The 24,055-nt window shown below is 34.2% G+C and overlaps 1 protein-coding gene across 1 annotated transcript in view; it reads left to right on the top strand.

Annotated features, from left to right (window-relative positions):
• LOC118192344 (uncharacterized) overlaps nucleotides 1–24,055 on the top strand; it is a 197,357-nt gene that overhangs the window by 8,767 nt on the left and 164,535 nt on the right. The window contains exons 2-4 of the mRNA XM_035363287.2: nucleotides 4,702–4,784; nucleotides 22,053–22,207; nucleotides 23,797–24,011. Of these exons, the coding sequence (XP_035219178.2) occupies nucleotides 4,715–4,784; nucleotides 22,053–22,207; nucleotides 23,797–24,011 (440 nt within the window). The 5' untranslated portion in view covers nucleotides 4,702–4,714. The remainder of the gene's footprint in view (nucleotides 1–4,701; nucleotides 4,785–22,052; nucleotides 22,208–23,796; nucleotides 24,012–24,055) is intronic.

The raw sequence follows: 24,055 nt of genomic DNA, 5'->3' as shown, positions 1-24,055 counted from the left end.
TTTATACTAACAGTTCTTTCCTTTACAGTTTCTCCTTAAAGACTAAAGAAAAAACTTGAATAAAAAAATTTGACAGTAATATTTTTATACGAACACTTATTAATAACGTTGGTATTTTTTGTAACAACTATTTGAAAAGTTATGCAGTTATTGAAAATCAAATAGCAAGTTACAACCTCAACGCAAGAGATATGGCAACAAAATAGTTAACGCTACTCGTTTACGCGCCAAAATAAACTATTATCAGCGAATCACGGAATCTAAGAACTAATAAACATATTCTATATGCATCATGTTCAAAAATCTTGGATCTTAACTAAACTAACACGTGTAAATAAGTAGTATTTTTAATAGGCTTACTGCTCATACAAATTTTTAGCTCATTCTAAAAGTTGTTTCTGGCCACTTCCAAGGAACAAAACTAAGAATAATTATTATAGGCTAAAAGACATTAAGTAAACAAAATTAAATGAAAGCACGTATAAACTACCATCATCTGAAATCCAGTTAACGCTAATAAACTCATAAAACTTTAATATCCATTACTATCAATGAAAATCTTATTTATTTTTTTTACGCTATAAAAACAAATGATAAGAATTCTTCTTAGAACAACGATAATATGAGAAGGTACCACTGAAACTGACTAGCTCGAAATACGACAACAAACTAATTAATGAACTTAGTAACTAATGAACTAGTTGAACAACGAAGTCAATTTAACACGTTCGTTTAATTTAAGACGTTTTGGTAAGGCAGCAAGCGATTTAAAACAAGGATGGTTGTAGATAGCTATCTCTTCTATAAGTTAAATGTTAAAATAAACTACATATGCTTTGGCTGTTTTTATTACCAACAAAGTGCATGGTAAATTTAGTATACTTAATGCCCACGGTTTATTATGAATGAGCTTATTCTATTATCTGCTTATTTTATAATTTTTAAAAAAGTCATTTTTCGAACTATTCAGCTCTTTTTCTTAATCACAAAGAGAACACAGATTATTCCTTGTCATACTTTAATTAGAATTATTGGTAAAATGTTATCTAACATTTAAACAACTGAAAGTACTTATAATTGCTATAGTAGATATACGATAATGTGTTTTAAAACGGAAAGTATTTGTGTCCATGAGCATATGCGTAATGTTTATTCCGTTGGAAAACAGCTTAACTCCTTGCTGTTTTAAAATATACCGCTATAGTCTGTGACTTTAGAAAAAGAACTTCAGGGGCATTTTCCTGATCGGCATGCCTCGTTACCATGGTAACTATAGCTGCGACAGATTCTTGATTCCTCCTATCTGTGTTTTTTCCTTTTTATTTAGGTTTAATACGCTTCACTTCAAGAAAGGCTCATAAATGAAAGGGGACTTCAGCTATGGTATCAGATGAGGTTATGAAAATAAGTGTTAAGTGGTGGTGACGACATGTATTTTGATCGCAAATAGGAGACGACTCTTCTCCATTTCCCATCGAAATGCGGGTTGAAATGCCTATTTTAAAATAAAAGAAACTTCAACGAAAGCAAATCTGAAATACGCTGAAAGCGCCCGTGGGCGAAGCACTGCTGATTGGTTATGGAGAACATTGTTTCATTATAATTTGGGAAATTCACAACGATGTTAGTTGAATTAGGAACTTCCATAAAAGAAACATATTTTTTCAGTTACTTTTCATACTTCACACATATTTTTTTAGTTACTTTTCAGTTACTTTTTAAAAGAAACATATTTTTTCAGTTACTTTTTTAAAAGAAACATATTTTTTCAGTTACTTTAAACATATTTTTTCAGTTAATTCCAGATTAATGGTTACCCATCATTATAATATTTACCATATATCGTCGTAATATTTACCGTATCACCCATCATTTCCTTAAAACAACTTATTATCAGTTCAATGACCTATTTACTTATGTTTCCTTAAAACAGGATGTCGTAGATATTCAAAGTATACCTTATATGCACTTTTTCTTGTGTCTTTAGAAGCTACTAATATTCAAAAGGTTTCGAAACGGTTTAAATGAAGTATCGCATTCGGTTAAGAATGAGCGAAGTTTTATGAATATGCATTTATGAAGCAAGAATTTTAGTGATTAGCGTGAAACTGTAGTATTGTAAGTAGTTGTCACCAAAATATGAAGATCCTTTAAATTTCTATGTTACGTTGTACAGTTTTTCTTCTTCTATACCATGTAGCTGAAAAACACGTTCGGCTAGCAAACGGAAGGTTCTGTATTTGAATCTTGCAAGAATTGTGATCACATGTTTCATGCTGCTTTTGTCAAAATACATATCGAGTGTACAAAGTAGCTAAAATGCATCTGCAAGGGAAGAAAATAAAGCTGTATAGCTAGGCTCCCGTAAGCAGATAACATCTAATACTAAATATCTTTTAAATCTTTATAAACTATGGTAAATTAGATTTAGAAACTAAATAGAATATCTTATTTGTATATCAGTGCTAAAATAACGAGAAATTCAACAAATATGGGAGGGGGTAAATAAAATCTTTCACATACATAAGGTAAGCGACTAGTGTGGCAGTTATAATAGCATATAGAAAAGTTCCTTTTGTATTATGTGTTTCCTCAAATATTAGTAAAAATTAAAAATACGACGCATTATAAAACAATCCAAGTGTCCTTATACTCTTGAGAAAATCGAACCTCGGAAGTATAAAAATTGCATCTTAAAATGAATGTCTTAGAAAATATTTGACAGCGACATTAAATCTCAAATGATAATATGTATCACTGAGAAATTTTTAATATTGCAAATGACTTAAAATTGTTTAGTGCATATGTACCAAATTCACTTTAAGAATGCTACAAAATGTAATCTTCAGATTTATATGGGCATCTGAACATAAAAACAAATAAATGACGTCCATAAATGGGATAGCATAAAATGATGATTGGAAAAGAGAAGCATAAATTGAAGATAGGATTGTGTAAAAGTATGCAAAGCATGCACATGGAAACATTTACTAGATCACTAGCAATACCTAGTAAATGTTTCCACTGTTAAACCATGATTCTTTAAAGACTTTAATATTGTTAAAAATAATCTTAAAGTGTTTAATCGAAAAGCATTGTATCCTGCTTTCAGTCTTAAATATTTTCTTCTAGATAATGTGCTTTTATTGTAGTTCTCTTCCATGTTTAATTATTAATATATTATAGCTTTTAAAGGATATAATACTCAGAAAATGGGGTGAGAGGTTTTTCTTTTAGTTTCAAAAGAGAAACCTAGATGAGATTTCTTTGAAATACTCAACTATTTGTCAGCAAAAGTTAAATCTAAATTTGGTTAAATTTGTTTTAATTTTAAGAAAGTGAATTACATGAATTACTTTTATGAACTTGTTTCAGTCTTTGAAACTTACAGAGAAAGAATATGAAAGTATTCTTTCTCTGTAAGCTCGAAAAGTAACTATTTTGTAACAGATCAAAATATCTTGCAATATTCCAACCTATAATTTGCATCTAAATGTGTGTAACCTTTAGAACTGGTAAGCGAATAATCGCTTTAGTTCAGTAGACAGAGAGCAGAACTCAGGAAGGGTTGAATCCCCTTTATTTGTCGAAATAAGAATTTAAAAGTTGACTTCTTCTCGGAGTTTACAGCAAAGCCTCCACTTGGGCTTGAACTCAGGAATACTAAGAAATAAAGCTTAACTAAACTAAAAAGATATAGCTGAAGCTATCAAAATTCTACAATAGTTGATCCCCTAACGCTTAATAAACGGTGAAGCTATCAAAGGCCTAAGGTATGGCCGAGCGTAGAAATAACTTTAGAGAGAAATCAACCTAAAAGACGAACGCGCGCTGGTCAGAATCTCTGGCTCTCTAACGAAGTCAGTAGAACTTCATCTTTAAATACTTGTTCTTGCTTCATTCACATTTAACAGCGATTCTGGTAACACGTTCTGGCAGAAAATTATAAGCTGAAATTAGGAAAGATAGGACAGTGGCTTTAACTAAAAGTAACCGTTATCAACTTAGGATAAACATTACAATCTTTACACGAAAAGTGTAAGAAAGAAGTCATGCCATTATATTTATTGAATCAAACAATGTTCAAAGCATATTGTTATTATTGTCAGTAAATTTACACATGGAACACATTGATTAACTTTCACAGTTTTAAAACTACTGCAGTATCCACTCTGCTTGTTGTGCATCATGTTCTCTTAGACTTGTTTCACATGTGCCACGGCCCTGCATTCCTATCCTACAGATTCTATAGCTGTCTGGCACTTATACAGTAATCCCCAAGCTCGGTGGCCCTCCGTCTAACCAGAAACCGTATTTGGCTGCATCGTTTCAAATTTCCGAAGTACATGCTCTTCAATTATATCAAGACAATTGTATTATTAAGTCTCAGTCTTCATACAATTGTCTTGCTTAATAATAAAATAATTGATTGTAAAGCCCAATCGCATGCCCATATGGCACGACTACACGGTCATATGAAATTATTCTGATGATTTCATTAAGGATGTATATCAGACAATAGATCTACACAGAGGTTATTAATAAAGGGGGCAATGTTAACTGAAAGCAGTTTAATTGAATGAATTAAAGACATGACTTTTTTATATTGAATATTTCCTGCAATTAGAATAATTTATCTGTTAACAGTAGATTAATTTACGGATATCATGCATAAATTAATCAGCTATATTCTGCTTCTAGGGAATTTGATGGAATGTCACAGAAATCTATGATGAAAGTACTAATTTTGTCTATCCTTGTTGCTTACCGTCTTATTGCCTCAGGTAAGTTAGAGTCCAAATTTCTCATTATATGGAATTATTTCTATAAATATATCGGAACAATAGAACTTAAATTTGTCCCTTGCTTGCTTGTTTCTTATGAACTCATGCTACCTACGTTTTTGCTCATCAAATTGATTCGCTTCCATCAAAATTTAATTTAAATATACATCCTTTGTCAGAAACGTTCCAGGGCAAAAGACAAATCTTATGACACACCTCACAACTCAAATTCAGCTCTTCTAGTATCATACTCAAATTTATACGATGGTCTTATTGCAATATCTGCCTTACAGGCTCCATATTTGCATCGGTATGTGCTATGGGATCGTCTTGCACTGAATCTCTGCCTTCACGAAACCTTTAGTGCCACTCGAAAACACGACTTCTTGAAAGTGCCTCACCTGCATATGCTTACTTAGTCATGTTCTACGTTTCACTAGTGGTTTTCCCGAGCTTAACGCAGAACTTAATGTTCACTCTTTGTTCGCAAACTGTAACAGTGTCACTTTGAGGAATGCGACAACAACCCCATTCACTCTTTGTTCACAAACTGTAACATTTTGTCACTTTAAGGAATGCGACAACAACGCCAACAGTGTGTTGCTAAGCGCAGCCCTGCCACCTAATGAATTTACGCGGAAACCCAGCCGCAATTTGTTATAACATTTGTTACTTTTTAGTATTGCAAACTCAGAAATAAAAACAAAATGTCCTGGACTTTTCTGATAAAGGATGTATGAATATATTTTTTCAACAAAATTCTTAGCAGCATTTTGAGATGAAGCTTCTAATGTTGTATAAAATTCAAAACGATAAAAAATATGCGTGTAATGAATGTGTTCATTTTCTGTTCCTCATCAGACATCTTTCAACAATCGTGCTAAACCACTTAGTTGGACTTATATCATTCATAACAAAGTAGATTAAATATAGAAAAGAAAGATCGAGTAATTATTATATTTGCAAAATTCTTATTCTCAGCTGGTAATTTAAATTCAACGCCTATAAGAGGTATGTAGTGGTCTTATGTTGCGGTAAGTGGAGATAATATTATCGTTATGAAGTAATATTAAGAAATGACCTGGCTTGTCATCGGGTGTGATACATCGTAATCAATATCATTTTGTGAACGACGAAAAGGAAGACATATCATAGGTAAGGTTGTGTATAAACGGATTTCATGTGGAATTAAATTTTTTATTGGCTAGTCATAAATTTCAGAGCTCAGTACTGCATATTTGAAGTTCGTTGTACAAATACAAATAAGATCAGACGCACTTTCAGGTAAACTTGCCATTTGAGTGTACGACGCCTTCAGACAATCAAACTGTCGGCAAATGGAATCACTTATACTGAAGGCTCAAACATGGGAAGAAACAAGTCAGGAAAATGAAAATGTCACAGGAAAAATTGATTTAAAATGGAAAATAAATCTAGTTAATAATTGTAGATGATTTCAAACAATGGTTTAAAATAGATGTATTTAATAATTGTAATTTTTCATAAGCTCTACTGAACAATTATTTATACAGTTAGAGCATTTTAATCATTGACAAAATACAATAATAGGATGCTTAACTACTAGAAATCTTCCACTTGATGAAGGTGCAAAATTACCTGAAGGAATTGCAGTTTGATGCAATCACTGAAACAAGTTTCATAACGTTTTCGAAAATACCTTGTAAGGATCCTAAGTTTTACTAACGTTTATTTTATTTTAAAACTGTACTATCACTTCTTATTTTCTTTTTCCGGCCAGTATAAAATGCTTTAACTTGTTTATGCAAATTGTCTTGCTAACGCCCAAGTACTTAAGTTGTGGCTTTTTGCCAAGCGGAAGAGAGAGGGAGTTTTAGGAAGCAAGCCGCTTGCTACTGCAGTTTTATGAGTTTTCACTCGGTTGCTGGTTGCCTTTAAGGCCAGAGGTTTAGCCCTCTTGATATTTGCAAACGTATTGTAGTTTCAGCAGCTCGGCGCACTACATATGTACCTTTTTTAAATAAAAGCCAGTCTTAGTGCTAGGCATTTGTATACTAATTCAAAGTTAGCTTTTAGTTAGAGTTTTAGTTAGTAGTTTTATATTCTTGTTGGTCTCTGTATTCCGATGTTCGAAAGTGCCTGTAAAGTATTGAAAATAAAGGATTTCGTATACCTTTCCCGCTTGCGTTGTCTGTTATACACAAATCTTTAACATAGCTTGAGTAAGCTCCCTGTTCTTATTCAGGGCATTCCAGTTTCCAAACCAAATCAAGAGAAACACAAGTCCTGACAATCTGTCACCAAAAAATATGACACAATCCTTTTGATGACTTTTTAGTTTTCTTTTCAATAATTCGTTAATCTTGAACTAAATTAACGTGAACCAACAAGATGTTCAGTAAGTTTTAAGCCTTACTCACTTGCAAAAGATATTTAACTTAAGTTGCTTTCTTCTTCTCATACATGCCCACCATCAGTTGTAGAGCGGTAATGTTTGTGAATAGTAGTAGCTATCTGGTGTTCGAATCCTGGTGAACAGACTGACTGCATGGGCGCTTTCGTGGCTTTTCCCATATGTTACGTCTATACGAGCAGGTTTTTTCTCAGAGAGACCTCCATGAAGGTCTCCCTTCCCTTTGACAGATAACCCTCGAATGCGTTGCCATAATTAAACAGAACAAATAATTTTATATACAGGGTGTTAAACTCGCCTGACAAATTCAGAGGAGTGATAGTAAGCTTCAAGAAGATGAAAAATAGCCATATAACATGGGGTCACAAACCACGTTTAATGTAAGAAAAACCAAAAAAATAGTTACGAAGGATGTGACGTCAAGTAAAACAAAAACGGGCAAGCAGGATTATAATGAATCATAGTTCATTGCCAGAAAGGAGATGGTGAAATATGTTTAGAGGAATTGTTCGAAGGTGTAGCTCCGAACATCATTGCACAGCCAACACCAACGGACGAATTCATACATAACTACGAAGTGACTACGATCTATGCCGTCAGATCCTCCAGTGCATCCATAGGGGTCTGTTAAACAAACGATTTCAGGTGTCCCCATAAGAAATCCAATGCATTGAGGATCGGGGAACTTGAAGGCCAAGTAACAGATCCGCCGCGTCCAATTCAACTCATCGTAGCATCCAGGTGGTTACGTACCGCAAACAGCAAAATGTGATGGTGCATGAACCACATGTTCTGGTGCATAGTGGTTGGTATTACTGCATCAAATACGGGAGGACGTGCAGTAGGAAAAAAATATAATTTGCTGTATTGAGGCATTTGAGCATAAGGTACGGGATAATCTCTGAGGATCCCTATCAAGATGTTAAAACCGAACATGTGTTGCACTTTCGAGAAGACAGTGCTATGGGGATTTTCCGATGACACCGGTGGACAATTGCTAAGAACGGATGAGAGTAACAGCCACAAAATGGAAGGCAGGAAAACGTGGAAATTAGCATAAGTGCAAGATACAGTAAGACGTATTGTGAGTACGCAAATTTTGGATTGTCAAAATTATTCGTCTCATGATGCTGAGATAAAATTTTAGAAGGCATTTTCTTCTATTGTCTCCCTCCTTTCTGCATGCCTCGATGGTGTAACGGTAGCACAATCAACGCGTATTCCAGAAGTCCAGGTTCGAGTTCCAGTGTGAGCATTGCTCATTTTAATATCTCCTGCTTCCAAAAATCCGAATGACTCTACAGTGGTGGCCGAACAGGAAGAACTAGTATATCTCAAGAAACTCTAAACGTCACAAACCCGTCAACCACGGTGAATCCCATGGATAGATTCGGAATTTTCTTGGACACCCATAGAGCTACTATGAAACCAGCAGCCATTTTTGATGGAAAGATGTCTCTCCAATAAAGAAGGATACCCTCATCCGTGAAACGATAGAGAAATGGGTTGAATCACCCCAACAGCTGTTGTATAATGTTGTGCAAAGTATGACAAGACGTGTGGAATCTTACATTGCCCTCCATGATGAGCACATCCCGAACTGATATCATGCGCGAGAATGCCGGCGAACAGTAATCGCCATTTTTTCCATTTTACGTATTCAGCACCAATACAACTATTTTTCACTTTTCATTTTCTTTTTTTCACTCACCATTTTCACTTCTTTTCAAAGTTTTCAAGATTTCCAAGCACAATAAATGATATTTATTGTTAGGTTCTAGTATTCTGGCATTGTTTTATTTTACCTAGCATCGAAACGCACTTATTTTTAGCGCACTATGTAGCCGTTTGTGATCCGTCCTTAACAATTGTCAACCAGTGTATATGTGCACTTTGCGTGTGTTTACGCCCCTTTCTCTCGTAAAGCAGGCCTAAATATGTCTCGTAAAGCAGGCCTTGAATAAAACAGTGGTCTGGCAGGAAACTGTGAGTTTTTCTGTGTGGCATCAAGCATTCCGTGTATGAACTCTACATGAAGTGGATATTCGTCATCGCCTAGAAGTTGTACCTTCTGCACGTGGAAGGGGGTGCATGTTTTCTGCGCAACATTTTGTGTTTAATACCCAGTTCATAGTCTACCGGAAACTACTGGTCTACCGGAAATCGTAAATTGCTGCAATACTCCGTTTTCTTTGTTAGGTGTGCCCACATTGTGTTCTAGCTCTACATTACGCCTCGTGTTTTGTAAGATGTCATTGTAAGATGTCTCGTGTTGATTCCCGTCTCCCACAGCATTTGATCGATGTTCATGAAGGAGGTATGGTGTGCACAATGCCTTCTTGGATATTGCTTTTGGCACAACCTCTGTGCGAGGTGCCTATTGCCACCTGCTCGGCCGTAAATCATATGCATATCCGCATATTCCTTTTTCGTGTAATGGGACATATTGTTTCCGCATGAATTTTAACGCCCGAGAATTATGCAATGCCCTCTAATTTATACTTGTTCTCTGATTTAATTTTCCCCACAGACAGAATAAATTTGCATGCCAGAAGATTTCTTCTTGTCAACCGCTGCTTTTATTTTCCCATACGCATTGCAATTTGCGTATGAGAAGGTTTATTCTTCTCCATCTCGGTGCTCCTAATCCTCGCATTTGTTTGGACACTATTTTCGTCGGGCTCACTCTCGAAGTCCATTTTTGCGATTTTCAAATGGATGAGATGAGATACCTTTGTGACGAAATTTCAAAGAGGAACTCGCTCGTATACACGTTACACAGAAAATCAGAAAACCCTCATGTAGGCAGTCCATTCCTTGTAATTCGAATCCTGTACCAAATGATCAGTGCTCAGCCACTTTACCGCTCCACTGCTGGTGGCCGAAAATGCCTTGAATAATTTACAAATTTTTAAAATATGTTTAATTTATAATTTACAAATTTTAGATTATATTATTTTCCCGGTATTCTACTGATATAATATGAGTGAGCCCCGCAAGTATTGTAAAATAATTCTGGGTGGTAAAAATGGACGAAAAATAAAATTTATGTTGTTCTGAATTAAATTGAGTAATAAAATATTCTGGTAAGCTAATCTGAAAATTTTATCTTAAATTACTGTTTAGAAATAAATACATTTCAATTTTTTTACTAAGAGCAATTCTTATAGCTGCGCTTAAACTTTCATGTGGTACCCACAGAACGTGAATTAATTTTCACAACTGATTTTAAGGATTCAAAGAGTCATTGTGTATCAGACAGGCAATTCCAGTTCTTTAACTTACAGAGCATATTTTCAGGATTCGTTAACAAATAGCATTCTTTCTCATTGTCTTTAAATACTAAATGTTACGTAAGATATTAAATAAAGTAAGAAGTGAAATTACGTCAGATATTAGACAAAATAAAAAGTAAAATTTCTATTATTCCTCATCTAGAAACTTCAAAACTAAAGTTTGACATTTCCAATTGAATATAAGACAGATTTTTTGAAATTTTCGTAGTGATCTAAATGAGAATACAGCATAAGATGGCATTTGGTGCTACTTTGGTAGACGGTTGCACGGATGTTTGGCGATTTACGTTGGCGCAATTGTTGGCGTGATTTTTACAAACGTCAGCCATCTTGAAAAACGCTGTTTTTACGCATAGTAAAGTATTCAAAACTTTAAAAAAATAAATATCGTTAAAAGTAATGGATTAATTTTTTGTTGAAAATGTCGCTTTTTAAGATGGCAGCAAGGTTAAATAAATACATTTACTATGAGTATAAAATAGTAAAGTAAGGTAACTATTACTTTCATATAGCAAAGAGAATAAAAACACCGCTATAAAAACATTGTGCCAACGTTTAATTAGATTAAAATATTACTGAAATTGAATATCGATTTAAAAACCATCATACCAGCATTTAAAAGAATTAGAATATTATTAAATTCAAATACTTTAAAATACGTTATATAGAATATAATTAACATTAAAACATATGGAAAATAATTATCTCAGCAATTTTTGAAAATAGTGTATTAATTTTTTTAACAAAAAATTGAAGCATGCAATTATAAAATAAAGGAAAAATATGTACTTACATTTTTTTAGTCATTTAACCTATTGCTTATTGATAAGTACCACAAAAAAATCGGAATCATAATTTAAATAACATCTTTGAAGACATCTTTCAAGGAATTCGAAGATATGAATTAAATTTTAAAACGGCGCGGAAATGCACAAATTTTCAGTAACCAATCAGAGAGCTGATTATAGCTCGTTAATGCACAATTATTCTATAACCAATCAGAGAGCTTATTATATCACGCCTAGAATTAAAATTATTTAAAAATTCATACATAATAAAATCATTTTTTAAAAAAATGCAAAATTAAATTGTATTTTAATATTTAACAGCCATAAATAATGTTTAAAACATTAGATTAAATTTATACATATAAAAACCAATTACTTTTAAAGTAAGGTGACGTCATTGGTTACATCATCCACAATATAAAATTTCATAAAATATGATAAACAATAAAATTTTTATTTCAAATAAAAATGCAAAATTAAATTGATTTTTAATATTTAGAAGCCATAAATAATATTTAAAACACGGAATTTATGCACAATAAAACACATTATTTTTTAAATAAAATGACAACAAAGTATCGGTTACCATAAATAACTTATCCATCAATGGGTTTACCATAAGTTGTATTACTCGCCAAAAGAAAAATCGCCAACAAATCGCCAAAATCCGTGCAACCGTCTACCAAAGTAGCACCTGGCATTTATTAAAAGTAAACAAAACACTGGGTACTTTCCAAAAAATAAAGACTGGGTACTTTGCAAAAAATAAACACTGGGTACTTCTAAATTTTTATTTGAACTATTACTTTTAAGAACATACATCGTTTTATAGGCTGTGATTCATACATTGTGCTGATATGTAGTAGTAGAAATAGTATGCTAATATTTATAGTTTATTTTAAAAGACATACAGCTCTAAAATGTTCTGAAAGAGACTGATTAGGAATTTTTGTGGAAATACGTCAGAATTTTCTCCCATTGTTACTGCCCACAGCTATCTCCAGGTTTGTGACCTTTATGCATTTTACGTCTTGAGCGGCGTCTGTTAGTAGAACGTTTAGCCTTACCACTTCTTCGACGACCTCTAGTTTTAGGGCTAGCAGCACGTCTTCTGGATCGAGATTTTTTGCGTTTTGTTACTCCAGATTTCGATGTCTGTCGGCTTCTTCTACGTCTTCCAGCAGTTTCTCGTATCTTGTACTTTCCTGCCAACTTACTTAGGGTGCCGGAATTCACAGCTTTCTTCAAAAATGTTTTAATGCCAGAGTCGTCCGCCTTGATGTCGAATTTGCTTTTGGTAGCTACAAATTCTTTTATGTCTTTCAGAGAGCAACCGTTCAGTTTCCTCAAATTACGTACTGCTCTTAAGACAAGTGGACCGATTTCTTTAAAATTCTGTCCATCACTCTGTGCATTAGTAGCTAATGCTGGCTGAGTTGACGTTATATTATCTTCTCTTCCCATAACTATGCTAACTGGCGGATTGAAGGTCTGGGTATTCATTTCATTCATATTCATTCCTTTTGGTATAGATTACTGACTATATTAAGATTCTTTTTTTCTTCGTGGTGTAAATCCTGGATGCTATCAGATTCAATGTTTTCAATAAATGAATGTGCTGAATTCTAATATGCGTTTGATTGAATTTCAGAAGCACGGATCACATGCCGACTTGATTTTCGCATCAATATTTTGATGCCACGCGTAAAACACTTAAAATTTATGAATTTATGCGGATTATTCAAGTAAAAGTACGAGGTATTCAAGTACGAGGAAAGATATTTAAATTATGTTGCCATTCCGAATTTAGAAGAAAGAAATTGCTTTTAGCATTTACTCAAAACTGATTCTACATTTAAAGGATTTATTGAAATTTATTGATTATGAAATTCAAATTTTTGTTCTTTGTGAAAAATTAGTTCTAAATTTCTTTCTTTATGTATTATATACAAAACACACACACATATATATATTTATAAAATATTGTGGTGATGGCGATAAGGAGCGCGCCTTCCGCCCTCCGATAAGTGTGGCAACCCTAGAGGAGAAGCTTCTTACGAGTAGCGAGCAGAGCGAAACAGGCAGGCTGTCGGGCAGTGTGCGCGAAGTTCCTAAATAAAGCTTAATTTTTATTGTGCACTATGTCTTGTTAATATTTATATTAATGCAGTAAGAACATAATCTGTGATATGGAATTTGAGGATTGGTGGTAAAAACATAACCGGAAATCTCCATAATGGTAACCCGGACTGTGTTAAATCGTATGAACAGTTCTCAAGCACTTTCGGTTTTGACTACAAGCCATCACTCAAGATCTCCAAACCAGAAGTAATGGATTACATCGGTTTTCATCCTCCGAATCACAGATGAGTAGTAATTATAGATCATTTTATAATTCTGTTTTCTACTTATCTTATTGTTACTTATTTTATTGTTTATCTATTTTCTTTAGTTAAATTCTTGCTTTTATTTTGGCTTAAAAACCTTGCAAAATGTCTGATGTTTATGCCGTCCAAATTCCGGTTTATAACCGATCAGACCCATCTTTATGGTTTATTATGTGTGAAAGTACCTTTGCTCTTGCCACCCCCAAACCTATCACAGAATCCATTACTAAATATAATTATGTAGTTGCTCATCTTCCTCCAGATATTGCATCAATAGTACGGGATTTACTTATGAAACCAGACCCTATTGATCCATATGCAAAGCTTAAAACTGAGTTAATAAATCGTTCAGGAGAATCTTCTCAGCAAGAAATTCGCCAATTATTATCTGGAGAAGAATTAGGTTCTCGAAAACCTTCCGATTTGCTTAGAAATATGAAACGTCGAGCAGAATCTTTAAATGTTCCTGATAACTTAATGTTAGAATTATTCCTTCAACGTTTGCCTTCGACTGTTCAGTCTATTTTGGCAGCGGTGTCCAATTTAACTGTAGATAAAGCTGCAGAAATTGCCGACAGAATTTTAGAAGTAAATCCAACCCCAGGGACTTATGCCGTTTCTCGCACAGTCGATCAGTCTCTTGAGCATAAATTATTTAAACAAATAGAAAAATTAAACAAACGTATTGATCGCATTTCTCTTTCTCGTGGTCGCTCGCCAAATCGCGGAGATCGCAATAAGGAAAGAAGCAATTCCAAAAGGAGAGATTATTCTGTTTGCTGGTATCATAGACGTTTTGGGAAAAAGTGTAGAGATGACAAATGTACAAAACCTTGTTCATGGCAGGGAAACGAAACCAGCAAAGAATAGAGGCGACTTATTCTTTGCCTCAAGTTTCATGTCGCCTGTTCGTTCGTGACCGTAGAACAAACCTTTCATTCTTGGTCGATACCGGCTCTGACGTGTCCTTACTTCCAGCAAATAATTCTCAAAAACGGAATTCGTCCCAACAAACACTTTTCGCTGCTAATTCTTCTACTATTCATGTTTATGGTCAAAAAACACTTTCTTTGGATTTCAAATTAAGACGACAGTTTACATGGACTTTTCTTATAGCAAATGTTAGTACACCCATTCTTGGAGCAGATTTTCTCCATTTCTTTGAATTGGTGCCTGATCTCAGAAACAAATGTCTCAAAGATTTAAAAACGCATTTTAAAACCGTCGGTTGCGTGAAAAATGCAAGCATTTATTCAGTAAAAACTGTATTTAGTGATACACCATATCACAAAATTTTAAAAGAATTTCCTTCAGTTACTAGATTACCAGATCCTAACCAACCTGTTAAACACAACACCGTTCATTATATCATAACTAAAGGTCCACCTGTGGTTGCAAAACCTCGTCGGTTAGCTCCAGATCGCTTAAAAATAGCAAAACAAGAATTTCAAACTATGATGCAATTGGGGCATTTGAGACCTTCGAGCAGCAATTATGCATCCCCACTTCACATGGTTCCAAAAAAGGGAAGTCTGGAATGGAGACCTGTAGGAGATTATCGAGCATTGAACGCTCAAACAATAAAAGACAAATACCCTATTCCATATTTAGCCGATTTTACTGCTGCATTGCACGGTACTAAAATTTTTAGTCATGTCGACCTGATTAAGGCATACCATCAAATACCAATTAACCCAGCCGACATCCACAAAACCGCCATATGCACACCATTCGGTTTATTCGAAAGTATCCGTATGCAATTCGGCTTATGCAATGCATCTGCGACTTTTCAACGTTTTATAGATGAAGTTACGCGGGATTTAGAAGGCGTTTACGCTTTTGTCGATGACTTGCTCATAGCCTCTAAAGATTCTGAGGAACATTGCAGGCATTTGAAAGCTTTATTTTCCAAACTTCAGGAATATGGACTTTGCATAAATGTTTCAAAATGCACCTTTGGTCAAACATCTATTGATTTCTTAGGTTTTCACCTTAGTGAAAACGGAATTGAACCTCTTCCTGACAAAGTCAAATGTATTTTAGATTTTCCTCAACCTACCACTCTCACTCAGCTTCGCCGATTTTTAGGCATGTTTAACTTTTACAGATGTTTCATATCTAAAGCAGCACATATTCTTTCCCCTTTAATAAAATTGTTAGAAGGCTATATTAATAAAAAGAAATCTCGTTCTCGTGTTCAGGATTCATCCCCACAATTAAATTGGAACGAGAATGCTGAACAAGCCTTTATTGCTGCCAAAAATGCCATTGCTCAGGCTTACTTTTGAGACACCCTACTCCCGGAGCCCAGCTAAGCATCTGGGTAGATGCCTCAGACGTCGCAATCGGCGGCACACTTATGCAGTTTTCTCAACAAACATGGGAACCTATAGCATTTTTCTCTATGAAACTCAATAAAAGTCAACAGAAATGGTCCGCGTACGATAGGGAATTATTTTCTATTTATTCTGCAATTAAGAAATTCCGACACATGTTAGAGGGCAGAAATTTTATAATTTATACGGATCAAAAACCGTTAATATACGCTTTTAAACAGAACCCTCATAAATGTTCACCTCGACAATTGCGACATTTAGATTTTATTTCTCAGTACTCTACTGATATTAGGCATGTGCAAGGTTCAAAAAACGTCGTTGCTGACGCTCTTTCAAGAATCGAAATTGATTCCATAACAAAATCTCCATTTTTGGATTTTAAAAAATTTTCGGAAGCTCAACGGCATGATCCGGAGGTACAAGACCTTCTCAAAAACAACACATCATCTTTGAAAGTGGAATTTAAACCATGCCAATATTCTGATGGTAATATTCTTTGTGACATATCAACAGACATTCCTCGTCCATTTGTTCCGAATTCCTTTCGCAGACTCATCTTTAATCATCTGCATAATCTGTCACATCCAGGAATTGCAGCTACTACGAAGCTTATTTGTTCTCGTTATGTATGGCCTGATATGAAACATCATATCAAAAATTGGGTGAAATCCTGTGAATCTTGCCAAAAATCGAAAATTACTAGGCATACTAAAGCACCACTGGGCACATTCTCTCTTCCTGATGCACGTTTTTCAGAAATCCATATGGATATCGTTGGACCGTTACCTCCATCAGAAGGCAATGTGTACCTTTTGACTCTAATAGATAGATTCTCCAGATGGCCTGAAGCCATTCCCATCCCGGATATGAAAACAGAAACCATTTGCAGAGCCATCTTCAACTGTTGGATATCTCGTTTTGGCTGCCCATCGATCATAACAACAGACCAAGGTTCTCAAATGAGATCCGCACTTTTTGCAGAATTCACGCGCATTTTGGGTACGAACAGAATCACAACAACAGCCTATCATCCAATGTCCAACGGCATTGTTGAACGATTTCATCGACATTTAAAATCTTCTCTCAAGGCTCACGAGACCAATAACTGGACTGAAACACTACCAGTTGTTATGCTTGGTATTCGGACAGCCGTAAAGGAGGATCTACAGTCATCTTGTGCTGAACTGGTGTACGGCACAACTCTCAAGCTGCCTAGTGATATGATAACGTCATCTAAGATATCTCCGTATGAAACACAATTTATCACGAATCTTAGGCATAGAATGCAACAGTTGAATCCAATAGCAACATCTGCACATTGCCAAGAAAAATGTTACGTAAGTGCTACCTTAAAGTCGTGTACGCATGTATACTTACGTGTCGATCGAGTAAAGCCACCTCTGTGCCAACCATATACAGGTCCGCATAAAGTCCTTTCTAGAACAGACAAAACTTTCACAATTGATGTTAACGGTCTGAAATCTACTGTGTCTATAGACCGTGTGAAACCAGCCTATTTGCTTTCGGACTCTAATTTGCCTGAACTGAAAACAAATAAAGACTTAAAGACAGTTCAGCAGAATAAATCTGCAAACGAACTCTCTAAGACACAAACTGTCACCAGATCGGGAAGACATGTTCACTTCCCTAAGAAACTTGCTTCTTACATAACAATTTAAAACACTTTTTTAAAATTCATATCTTAACATATTTCTTGTTATTTCATGTTTATTATATGTGTCAATACCTTGTTATATATTGAATTGCATTTTGATCTTTTCTAATTTTATATTCTAATTTTGTAATCATAAAAAAAATACCCGACAGCACGGATACTCTGAGATAATTTCATAACCTATGTCGTTCCTTTGAATAGCCATTAAAGGAACTGGGGGGAAACTCTGTGGTGATGGCGATAAGGAGCGCGCCTTGCGCCCTCCGATAAGTGTGGCAACCCTAGAGGAGAAGCTTCTTACGAGTAGCGAGCAGAGCGAAACAGGCAGGCTGTCGGGCAGTGTGCGCGAAGTTCCTAAATAAAGCTTAATTTTTATTGTGCACTATGTCTTGTTAATATTTATATTAATGCAGTAAGAACATAATCTGTGATATGGAATTTGAGGATTGGTGGTAAAAACATAACCGGAAATCTCCATAATATATAGTATATATAACGAATTTAAAAAAAAAAAAAAACTTTAAAATTCCTCAAGAAACCAATAAACAAAAAAAAAAAAAAAAAAAAAAAAAAAAAATCTGAAATTTTTCAGATTTTAAATTACGTTCAAAGGGGCGTTTTTTTAACGTTTTGAGTGTTACCTTTATTTATTAAATATCATGTTCTTTGCACTTAAACCATAAAATTCAGTTCAAGAGCAATATCGCAAAATAATGTTAAATTAAGCATATCTTTAGAATTTCCGATATACACAGTCTCGCGAGCTGGAGATAAAAGTATTTTTTTTTCTATATAACGTTGCCATTTCTCGCTTTTAAAGCATTGAGTTTGTAAATCAAAAATTCGTTAAAGTTTTACAAAATATAAAATCTATAATAAAACAAATTCCAAATTTGGGATTTCAGATGCCCATATTCGCAGTAGGATTTCGTCATTCAAAATTCGATGGCTCTATGTACCATTGTTTTATCACAATGCGAGAAATAGACAATCATTTATGCAGATTTTTCATTATTTAATTTCTTCAAATATAATGCAGGACTCTAACATTTTGTGGCAACAGTTTGAAAAGTGAACCGACGTTTATGAGTCCGACGCAAAATGCCAAAACGAAAGCAATAGTCCTTCGGGACTGAAATCCCTTTGGACTAATAAAAAATATAATTTGAAGTGACGAAATTAATAACATTAGAACTAAGAGCCGCTCTTTTGCATTTTAGCACCGGAAACCACACTTTTGCATTTTAGCACTGGCAACTACACTTCCATCTTTTTTCCCAATATTGCGGCATGGAATTTTGCTGCCGATATTTCTGTAAATTTAGTCTCTTCTTTGTATGTTTTTTCCTTGTAATTTATTTGTATGATTTCATTATTTAGTTACTGGTCAGGCACTAAACATATTTCGGTTTAATTATTAATATCTGATATTTTTAATTTGCCTTCCTTTTGCCATGCTTTTATTTGCACGTGACAAAGCCATTTTGGCTTTCCTTCCTTTCCTATTTTTTGCCTTTATTCATTTTTAATTAATTAACTAAATTTAGACACTGCTAGTTTATTTTTCTTTTTTTAAGAATGTTTACATTTATCCAAATTTAGGACTTTTAATTTCGCCATACAGCTATTTTCTAACATGTTGCTCATCTTTTCATTAAATTAACACACTTTAAACTTAAGATTAACACCATTATTTGGCTTTATTATTTGATTATATTTTAGGCATTGCCTTTCTTTCTTTTTTTTTTTTCTTTATAAATGTTTAATGACGTTATTTTAGGATTGCTTTCTGACTTAGCAGCCATAATGAATTCTTACAATCTGTCTTAGATAAAACTCTGCATATTTATTTATTTTTTTATTTTTTATTTTTATTTCCTGAAGGCACAGCATATTTATTTTTAATTTGTGTTTGATTTTAATGTCTAAAATTTATTCTGATTATAGTACTTTGAATTTGACTAAATAGACATTTCTATGACATTAACATTGTACGTGTGGCTGAGCTATTCCAGACCAAGGCCACAACTGATTTTATATTGCTTTTATTATTTGCCATTCTAGATTTTTACCTCGTCTTGTATAATTTCAGAATTACAGCATTTCATTTAATTAGATTAGATTTAATTTGATTAATTAAGAACATTTTAAACACGTTTTATTCTCGATGACAACAAGTTTAAAGCAATGTTTACCTATTATTTTTTAACCTTTATTTTCTACCTTTATTATTAATTTCTTTTTAATTTTTAAATCATTGTACAAACGTTTCACGGTCTAAAATTTAACGTAGTAATCGTTTATTAATTTTGTTACTTTAGTTATGTTTTCGATTTATTTACTGATTTGTTGAGGAGGTTTTAAAATTCAAAATTTTTTTTCTATACATTTTACTGTGGTATGGTTCCGTTAGGAGTTTTTGCATAGTCAAGAAACGTTCTTTACAACAATATTTATTGTTACTCTAGGGAAACATAATTATAATATAAACACATATTCTTGAAGAATAAAACAGTTACCGGAGCCTGCCACTTTCAATAACATCAACTCGCAGACTGTAAAAAGAAAACGACTGTTACATATTTATAATTTCATCACGTGATTTTTTTTGTAATGTTTCCAAGGAATTCCAAAGAAGTATGAAACCTAATGCTTAATCTCTACAACTACAGCCGTCCTAGAGATCACTGCCCTCGCAGGAACTTTACGATATAAACCACTTCCCCGTTTGTCCCGAGACAGACTCATCGATTTGAAAAGTGTTGTCAAGCTTCAGCAACGGTACACACCTAATGGAATAAAATGTGGCCTAGACCGTTGCGCCCAAGAGAAACTAATTGCTTAATGTTTTCAAACCCCCAGAATGCAGCGCAAATGAAAAAAGGTAATTGATGACTTAATTAGTTAAGTTTTCTCCACATCTGGTTTGCATACAAAACGAAGTTCACTTAAAAAGCCGGAAATAGGACTGCACTTCCACTTCCACCTCTTTCAGCCAGCTTGCAGGAGGGACTACTTCTCATTTAAAAGCGTGGCTTTAGAGGATTATCTTTGTTGATTTTCAGATGAGAAATTAAGAAAAAATAAGGGTGGTTTTTTTTTTTTTTTTTTTTTTTTTTTTTTTTTTTTTTTTGTGTGTGTGTGTGTCCTGAGAAAGGTGACAGTATTCAAAATCCTTGAGTGAGACAAGCAACCGGTTCACGTTGATTCCAAACGGCCTTCTAAATAGGTCTTAGCAGGAGATGAAACGGAAACAAAACATTTCTGAGGCCAATTCTAGATGCAAAAATTAGAAGTAAATATTTGAGCTTAGGACGGGGAAATGGTTAAAAGATTTCTTGACATTCTACACAAATTATAAATTAAATAATTATACTTAAATTGTGAAGTCACTAGGCTTTTTTCAAGCAGGAGATGTGAAAAATGTGCAGTGTCGAGATTTGAACCCTGGACCTCTTGAATACGCCTCGAGTGTGCTTCCAATTACACCACGAAGACATACGGATAGGAAGGAGAAACTACCCCTTTTACTACTCCCCCTTTTTAAAGGGCAATTGGTGATTAGGAGACATAGTCTCCAAGTTCTGAATTACCGTCCACCACCTTTTATAGAGTCATTAGATGCAGGAGACGATGAACGTGTACAATAATTTAGACGGACTTCGAATCCTGGACCTCTCGAATACGCGTTGGGTATGCTTTCAGTTACACCACGAACGCATGCAGAAAGGAGGGAGATAATACCTTATAAAACAAACAAATAAATAAAAGATTTTGAGAAATACGAATGTAAAATAACTCAGAAAGAATGGTAATATCAGTATGTTAGAAATATTTCATCGTGTCATTCTCACATCAGTGAAAATTTCAATTGATGTCCACATTGTATTTCGATTAGATGTACTACTGAGAATTCTCTGCGGTCTATTAATTGTACTCACCTGGGTCATTTGTATCTTTAGCAAAGAGCCTTAATTAGTCTTCTTCGAAGTATAGGTTTCTCAAGAGCTATAGAAGTGGTTACTGGTACTTTGTCTGCAAACTCTATGTAAGCGAACACTTTTGTATTACAACTCGATTTATTGATCGACAGCCATTAAAATGATGCTCATGTTTTCACCTGTAGCACCATAATCCACATTCTTACTTATACATATACATCGAGAATGAATTCACACTTTGTCTTCATAATTTAAAGGTAGAAGTCCAGCAGACTGAAAAATCTTCTTCTCGTTCAAAAATCAAATTTCCTATAACTTTCAGAAATCAATGAACTGTGCTCATTTTCCCAGGATTCGTTTGAAGGATCAATTTTTAGTGATTGATATCTTTTACATTGAGGATAATGTGATTTATGAAAAGGTTTATAACTAACACGTTCCCTGAAATTACAGCAAGAGGTGCCATCCAAGAAAGGAATTGTCACGATCTGTGGAATTATCGAAACATCCGAGATTCGGGAAGCTACCAAATTGACGTCGATGGCGATGGTCCTCTTTCTCCCATCTGGGTTTCCTGTGAAATGGTCGAGAACGACGATCCTCATCAAGTAAGGCATGATAGTTAGCTGTTTAAATTTTGAAAAAATATTACTCCAAAATTTTTTGAAATATTTTGTTTGAGAGGTTTAAACAAAATTTTTTGAAATAGTTTGTTTGAGAGGTTTAAAAAGTTATCTTTTTCCTTGTGAAAGCAATAAAGCTATAATTTAATTTACCACATTTAACTCCCATGCAAGTGTTATCCTGAAATATTTTAAAGGCATTCCAAAATTGCAGAACGCAACAATTGTGTAATGTACCGCTTACACGGCACTATAATTTTGTTATGTACTAAATTCACAGTACCAATAATACATATCATTCAAACCAATTCAATAATTTCTCCAAATAATAAATGAAATTGTAAGGTATGACTCAAAAACCTTATTAAATTCAATTTAATTGAAACCTTAATTAAAGCCGAATATAGCGTTATTTGTGTTGTATTAGGGATTGCCGGGTTCGTGCCGGTTGAATGACCATTCAAGAGAATCATTAATAAATAATTTTAAAGTAAAACTTACACTCAACTGATTAATTTAAGCTCTTTAGTATCCTTTTTTTATTTATTTATTTAAACATTTAGAGATTGATTATAAATGTTTTTAAGGAAACACTTGATTAAACTATCATTTATGGAGAACAGATTGTCTACACAATTTAACAGTCTCTTTTTTTAATACTGTATGCCAGGTTCAATAGTAGAACTATTGGCGTACACTACATTTTTACACATTAAGCCCGTTACAGAGAAGAAAAAACAAACATTATTAATCTTTTATTCAAGAGCAAAATTTTATACTCAGCCAGATAGGCGGAAGAGGCATTTTCGTAACATAGTAATATTATCAATTTAGCCCTAATTGTGATTATATTAATTCAAATCAAAAGAACTTGCAAAGTTAATTACAGTGCATCAAAATTTCATTCCTTAAGTGGATAAAATGTAAACAGGAAAATAAAGATAAGGAAGAAACTTATCCTTGAAGATACTTCGGTAACCGGAAGCTTGAGAGAAAAACAGGCACCTTTCACTGGACAAGTAGGGTACACAAGGATTAGGAAATGGAGATACCAAGACCTATCCCTTCCTCTGAAGAATTTAGGAACATGCCTAGACGAAATCAGTAGACTCGGCTAGCTCTTGGAGAAACCTCAACTAGGATATTTGGGATAACACGATCTCGGGAACAGTACATCAGGGATAAGACGAAACACGCTCATGGTTCTTGACCGTTGATAAATATGAAATAGGCATATATCACAACATTAAAGGCCAAGGTAAAGTCGCACGATCGACCGGAAGAGAATTTTTTTTTTCGGAAAAAACAGCTCGGCCGACGAATTCTGGAGCTTCGTAAATTCATCCAAGCAAAGAACTCACAAAACAATTCCGTCAATAGTACCCTCAGAAGATATTGAAATGCACTGCACAATTTCACGCCTTTATTATTAACTTTTATTTCGGGTGTAAATAGAATTTATAAATTTTGCTTTGACTACAGCCCGCTAGTATATATCCTACAATTTGAGTTAAAACAATATATAACGTATTTCAAATACATTTGACATCATTTTTAATTGTTTTCTACTGCAGGTGATGACTGTCATACATCATGACTGTGAACGTCCTGTACATATTAGACATTATGAATCTGCTGGTTCTTATTTTCGAAATATTACGTACAATGGCACTACCGAAGAACATTTGATAGCCTTGATTGAGTCATCTTTTTCTTGCCAACAATACATAAAATGGGCTTGTAAAGGTTCTATGTTTGGATTTTGGTATCCAGATGCTATCGATAGCTGGTAAGTTTTTAATGGTTTAAATGTGCACAGAGTGCAATGAGAGC

The sequence above is a fragment of the Stegodyphus dumicola genome, chromosome 10 (genome assembly GCF_044657685.1).
Source record: "Stegodyphus dumicola isolate Sdum_Otavi_A_Nest chromosome 10, ASM4465768v1".
NCBI classification, from domain to species: Eukaryota; Metazoa; Arthropoda; class Arachnida; order Araneae; family Eresidae; genus Stegodyphus; species Stegodyphus dumicola.
This window is presented reverse-complemented; position numbering and strand designations above follow the sequence as displayed.